Source organism: Opisthorchis viverrini (assembly GCF_000715545.1).
Source record: "Opisthorchis viverrini unplaced genomic scaffold opera_v5_80, whole genome shotgun sequence".
Lineage (NCBI taxonomy): Eukaryota > Metazoa > Platyhelminthes > Trematoda > Opisthorchiida > Opisthorchiidae > Opisthorchis > Opisthorchis viverrini.
The window spans coordinates 1,126,240-1,133,431 of NW_008751735.1; the positions used below are offsets into that span (position 1 = coordinate 1,126,240).

Consider the following 7,192-nt stretch of genomic DNA (forward strand, 5'->3'; position numbering starts at 1 on the left):
CCTCCGTAGACAAAACCGCACTGGACAGCTGGTGCTTCGCCTACTTTTTTTATTAGAAAATACGCTCGGCTTACTAGCTTCTTCGGATTCCCCGGCTTTCCGTTGGTCTTGGAGGCACCTGCTGCATTTGTAGTACACCCATTCGTAACTCAAAATGGTGTTGGTGCTTTGATTACTGGATGGACGCACAAATATCACAAAGTTATGCTTCATGTATTCATTTAAGGTCTTCTCAAATCCCGTGAAGGATGAAAACGATACACCCACAAATTTCTCATAGAAAGCCACTTCTGAGGCCATAGAAGGCGAAGTTCAAAGCCAAATGTGCTCCAATAATTTTCAAAAGAGATCCATAAAAACAAACAGCAAAAAGTGACGGCAGATGAGGGTGGTTTACAGTTCACGCATATATGCAAAGAAGTGCAACGTTTTGACGTAAAGTTTTTAATTTCGACCGCAGGGGTTTTACAGAAAAATGCATTGTGCGTCTAGCCGCTGGCGTTTAATCTACCGGCAGGCCTGCATATGAGGCTGCCGCCCCGAGTTTTCTTAGTGTTCTTCCTATAATGTCCGCAACTGTGGATATTCGACCCCATTGTCTACCTGTCGAACTGTCCGTAGATGGGATTTTCTCCCTCGTCTGTTTTTAAATCTGTGAAACAAGTTTCCATTCCATGTCTATTCTGTGTCTTAGCAGATGGTCTTCCGGAAGACCCCCGATTCTCACCTTTCTGTTGAGACAGCCGAGCACATAAGTAAGCTTCTCTGCTAAGTGTTCTTGGCCATTAATTGCCCGCTTGCTCATCTCCCATGCAGAACCCTCACCTCCTGGGACTGCATTTGCACCTGCTCTCTGAAGTTCAGCTCTTTTACTTAATGTCTAATGCATGTCTTTTACAGTTTGCACGCTGTGCCCAATGACCCTGTCATATTTCCTTACCTTCTGCACTTAGCTTCTTTGACCGGACTACTTAATCCTTCTCCTTCCAAGCCGGGTTCTGTACCTGAACGATTGTGTTGGATCTATTCGATGTTTGATAGTTTGGTTTGCCTAGTTCTCAGTAACAACAACCAAAATGAAGCCCTATTTCCTCGCTTTCCAGAACCATTCCGCACGCCCTGATCAGGCGCAATGCACATCAAACGGTGAGTTTGGAGATGTGCAATGAATGAATTACTGGTGTTGGTTTCACTGCCGTTTCTTTCACACAACGCTGCAGTGCACCTCCGCTTGGAATGCTTGTTCATACCAAGGCTCCGTCTTCGTTTCACCACAGTACGCAGGCTCTGGAGATCTCCATTCTAATCCTATGGCCCAGATGTTAGCTGCCGTTTCATTTGCCTTGGCGGCGTGCCTTTTCCAGTGGCTGTTTGCTGTTTGCTTGCTCAAACTGAGCTGTTTTACTGGTCAGGCTTCTCTGCTGGCCAGGTAAAATATCTGCTAACTGGAGTTCTCTTATATTGCACGGGCGCATCGCCCATCGACGGTATTTCTGGGCCTGATCTTTAATTTTGGAGACCCATAAAAGAGCCTCGCTTTGTTTGTCGGTAGCTGGTGTGGATTTGCTTCGTTTGTCATTTATCTGGCGAAAACCTGAAACACAAGCAAAGGACAATTGTCCCTTTGTCTTCCTCATAAAACATGCATGGGTTGGTCTCAAGATATTCCACGAGGATCATGGCTAACACCGACGTGCAAAAAGTCACCACCTTCGTCTTTGTTGGGGTTGCACCACCCGTGGACAACTTCGCCAGCCAGTCATAACACCCGTTCTTCCTGCATTTTGACGAAGTGATCTTATGCATATATAACATAAAGACCTTATCATCTCTTGACTACGAGCCATCATGGCTAGCGCCTTTGGTTGTTTTGGCCATTAGCTATTTGTTGATTGGAGCTGACAGCGATGAATCAATTACTGCCGAACCATATTTCTACCTGCCTGTTCAGCTCACGTTGTACCTTCCAGTTACACTACAGTTCTCACATATAATTTCGTAAGCTCCCTCGCAACAAATCCTTATCAGTCGGCTGTCCTTCTTCACAATAACCCTCTGTCACTTTGCAAAACAAGGATTCATTGTTTGTATTCTTCAGCTGGGCTGAAACTACTTCAGCTCTCTGTCTAGCTCACTCTAATATCGCCCGTATCAACTCTTCCAGCGGATAGCCTCCTTCTCGCTACCCCGGGGATACGTCTTTACCTTACCACACTCAGGCGCCTACTGTGGCCGCGGTCTTGCACCTTCTGATCGACTGACCCTCAGTACAAACTTGAAACACCACTCTGAAAATCAGTGATAGTGTATTGTATCAGGATCTGAATGTATGGCATACAAGTAGAGCAGAATTCAACAATCGACAACTTAAGCCACTTGGATGCTGGGTTAGCCAACAAAAATTCACCCTTTCATGGGTTCATTCAGTTTGCTATCATCCGATTTACACTATTTTTCCCATTGGACTCCCTTTTATCTGATGCTTCCTTCACCTTATCCCTTTTTCATTTCCCATTTTTCCCAAGTGCCAAACTCCGGCAATGGCTGCTGAAAACACTTCTTACGACAAACATTCGCTCAATCTTCCAGATCTTTGGTTTAATTTGCATGGTTTTCCGACTGAATCAAAATTACCCGTGACTCTAAATAGGCTTGGCTCTACATGTGTCAGTTCCGATGTCTGACCCAGCTCCAGCCGCATCCCTTGTCCGAATGCCGCAACCTTGACCTCTGTTACGGGGCTATACAGAAACCGAAATGTCAGTGCAATGATAGCGCGGTACTGCCATGCACAGTCAGGTTGCACCTTGCAATTATTTTCTTCATTCCCTCAAAATCACCTCTCGCTCGCTCGAGCCTGTATTTGCAGCTGCGAAAAAATTTTCCACTCGGCCTCAACCGCCCCTGGGACGAGTTCGTTCTAACCCGTTGGGTATTTTTTATCAAATTTAACCGACCGTTAGGAGGTGACTGGACCTTACCGTTGTGTGACGGTTTGCGCACCCATCGAATGATTGAGCTATAGTGGGGGGTGTCGCCGTGACATTTTCAGACTCCCGTATCTAGTTGTTAAACACAGTCTTCTGATCCTCCATGTTGGTGGTTGGAACGTGTAGAGGTTTGTTCCGAAGAAATGGTAGTGCATTTGTATTCCTTGCCAACATCGCTGTTGGGCTCTTGAACCAAATGCTTTGGTTGAGGACACTGATTGTACTCCTCTCTAGGTGTGGGCGCCCCAACAGCATTAAAGCCCACGTACAACAATGAATTACAGACACAAATAAACTCATATAACATCGGCCATTGCGTGGTGCTATCATGCGGATAGCAGGGCGGGTAAGCGAAAAAAGGCTACTGCTGACGCCTCCCTTCTTTCTCTTTCACATAATTTTTTCTTGCTCCCCAACCCCATTATTAACCTCCTCTTGAAGGACCAGTACACGGGACCGTTGTCTCTGCTCGTCACGCATCGATTGTGCGTACATCTACTCGTCACATAACGCCGACATCGGCAGTTACCTTCAAATCAATCTTCGGGCTTTGACACCCTGTTTATATGGCCACCTTCAATGCGCTCACTCCGAAGTAAAACGGACAAGCTGCTTTTGCTCTCACACTGGACTCGCTTGGCATTGACATGCGCTGTGTCTGATGATCCAGAGGCTACTGCAGCAGGATGTGCAGGGTTTAGTATCGTTTTGAATCTCAGGACGGACGTATTCTTGCTTTACCGGATGCTTATTGATGGTTCCAGTTGGGCGCCTCGTTTGGCAACGTCTGTGAAGGAGTCTCACCAGCGGGAAGTTGATATATATTTGTTTATCGTGCTTCCTTCGCCACAACCGACTGTGACTCCGACGCCGTCGAATACAGGTTGTATGACGCGCTGAATGTCCTGTCGTGACGACCTCAGGCCTTGTGATGGTTGCGGGAGATTAAAATGCAAACGTAGGAAGGTTTAGCATATCTTAGACTCAATTAGGAGGTCCACATGGATTATACTCGTTAAGTACGGAAAATGGTAAACGATTGCTCAAGCTGTGCGTAGATCGCAAGCTGTAATTATGCAGTGCTAACTTCCGAGATGGCCGAGGTCGCTAGCCACATAGTGTCTTCCAGCAGCATGCCGGCCACAAACTCAAATAGACCACATTGCCATTAGTTACAGGTGGCGTGGATCAGTAACTAACTGCCAGTCATTTTGGAACATATTTGCGGATTCCGACCACGTACTCGTCCGAGTCGCTTCCCTTTACCTTTTCCAGCTGCGGACAGACAGCTTGGCAACTAAAAGACTGGCAGATCCAGATGTCGACCGAACTTACCAGAATCGTCTTTTGGAGTCTCTACCAAGTATTTCACTGTCAGATGCGAATTTATACTGGCACGATTTGCCAACATTTTCATAATGCTGTGGCAAGGCGCACTCAGGCTTTGGATATCACCGAATGGGTGAACTCCTTAAATCTCGCGGAAATATCGCAGCCAGCCAGGAACATAACTTGGCGCGACGAATTATTAGACGCCAAGTGAAGGTGAGTGTGAAAGTCGACAGTGAAGTGTGGTGGACACAAAAAGCCAAGGAAATGGAAGAGGCCAAGAAAGCCGGAAATATCCGAGGCTTATTTTATTCGATGCGTGCAGCCGGGCAACGGAAACAACCTGTGGGCGAAACCATTAAATCGGAAGAAGGTGGCCATTTAGAATAAACAAGAACGCCTCAACCGTTGGGACGGATACTTCGAAGAAAAATTGTCGTGGCCACCAGCTGGCACTCATCTCGAGCCCCCGCGGTGAACGTGAAACTGAATACGGCATCAGAAATTTATTACTGCATATGTTCTCTTGAGCGTCACCGGGCCATTGGTTCGGACAATCTCTCATCCGCATTGTTCAGAACGGGGGTGAAGTCTTCAGTTTTTGCTCGCCTAGTCTGCTTGCTTGTATTTGCGGGGATGAGTCTGCGATAATGCCGATTTTTTACAATGGTTTGTAACAAGTGGAGCGATCACAGGGGGAACAGCTTGACCCCGGCCGTAGCGATGTTCTTGGCGTCAGTTTTGCTTCGTCGCCTTGCGGTGGCGTGGTGGTGGTGGAGACACTGACCCGAGAGAATCACGTGGGATTCCGGCCTGATACGGGTAGCGTTGGCCAAATCCTTACACTTCCTCAGGTGCTAGAACAACGCAATACATATAAGCGGCCAACATTTCTAGCGTTCCTAAATTTCCAAAGCACTTTTGACTCGGTTGTCCTGCCTGACAAGCTTGCCAACCAAAGGATGCCCCAAAAGTTAGTGAATATAATATGCTCGTTATATTCCGGACGGGTGAGAGTATACGGCGAGCTCTTCAAAAGCTTCCGTACACAAAGTGATGTCCGCCAGGGGTGCCCACTTCCCCATTCCTGTTTAAATTTGTGACCTACGAAATCATGAGACATGCGGCGGAACCCGGTGTTCAAATAGCCTATGATGACATCCTTGTTGATCAAACGAGACATCGTTCTCATGTTCGAAGGGGAGGAGGAGGCGGGATAGTTCTTGGATGAACTGACCACCGTCATCCCGCCCCTTACTAAGAACTCTGCACCCACAAATTTTAAGGTCATGCTCAAGGAAATGCAGTCATTCAACATGCCACTTACAATCCAGGGGGAAGTATTTGAAGTTATGGATTGTTTGACTTTTCAAAGAATTTGCATTAGTTTCAACCGCATGAGTCAGTGCACGAGTCTGCCAGGCTCGCCTGGCGTTCGCTCATTTGAGACGCCTATGGCGTCAGTGTTATGTCCCTGAATAGCAAAGGAAGTGTGTAACAAGCTACAATGCGGGTCGTTTTGTTGTATAACTGTGAGACGGCACTTCGGGCAGTGAAATTGAGACGCCTTTGGGTTTTCGACAATCGTCGTTCCAGCGCCATAGCTCGTGTGGTTTGGTGTCGACTCATCCGTGACCAGGCAGTTAGAAAGCGAGTTTCCAGCTGTGTAGTGTAAAGAAAGTGTCCAGCGCCAGGAGCTGCGTTGGTTGGGACTTGTGTTTCTGTTAAATCTGCTGATTCGTTGACCTGTGGTATCTGCTGTTAACCCGCTCCAGTGTCTACTGCCGGAGAAAAAAGATTCACAGAAGGGAACACAACCGCTATATTCCGAACAAGCGAGTGCGAGAGGTGAGTACGTGCGTGTGCCACAACAAATTGCCTGGAGTAATGGACAAAATTTAACGACGACATTAAAAATGCAGGAAATCGACGTCATTGTTGCTGTGTCCAGCCATGTCAAAGCACAGAAAAATTGGAAGCGCAATATCTTCTAGCATCAGCAGCTGGTTCACCCTACTTGGTTGGTAAGGGCTGAATCAATAAACAATATGAATTGTTTAAACCAAAGTTGCGTAATGGAATTCTGGATTAGAAATGGGCATGGAAAATCATCTTTACACAACAATGCCAGAATCTGGTCTTTCTGGCACTCCCCCCTTTTGGCTGTTCAACGTGAGATTTTCGACGCGGGTTAAGTTGTACTGGTTCCACCCTTTCTCTAGTGCGACCGGTGCGGCGTCTTGCTTGCAGCAAAGGATCTGTCTTGGGTGGTACATGTGAGGCAGTGGCTATAGGTGCTAATCTTGGAAGATCAAAGGTTTCAAGCAGTAGCATACCCGCAATTGTTCCCCTCTTACTTTGTCCAGGCCCTCTCGCTCACCGGTTCCCATACCGACAACCACAATCAACCTTCATTTGTCCCCGGCCACCACCGGAAGGCGTTCATTTCGATCTGCCGAACCTTCTGCCAGATGCAAAGATCTCGACGGCTTTTATTCGTACTCCTCACCGAATGAGTCAATTAATGCTCAGCTTGCGTGAACTCGTTTCCCAAGAAACTTTTACACTCGACCCTGCTTCATCTGCAACACTAGTGAGTCGCTTCACTGCACACTGTACTTCTGCGTTTCCTGCTACCGTTTGTCCTTAATACATTTTTACCCCACTACACCACCCCCACATAACTTTCCGTGGCCACCCGCCATAGCCCAAGGCAATGAAGCCCTAGTGACGGTTCTGGACTTTAGTTCAAACCGGCCTGCCATGTCGTGGCAGCTCTGCTGCATCTCCATATCCACTATTCCGGCCCTACACTTCCTGTAGTTTGAAGTTTTTTTTGTTTCTCACGTTCCAGTCTGGAAGCTCTTTGTTAT

The 7,192-nt window shown here is 47.2% G+C and overlaps 1 protein-coding gene across 1 annotated transcript in view; it reads right to left on the minus strand.

Moving 5' to 3' along the window:
- Positions 1-805, minus strand: part of T265_04668 (hypothetical protein) — a gene marked incomplete at both ends in the record, with an annotated part of 20,326 nt that extends 19,521 nt beyond the window's left edge. The window contains one exon of the mRNA XM_009169459.1: positions 728-805. Within this exon, the coding sequence (XP_009167723.1) occupies positions 728-805 (78 nt within the window). The remainder of the gene's footprint in view (positions 1-727) is intronic.
- Positions 806-7,192: the final 6,387 nt, after the last annotated feature.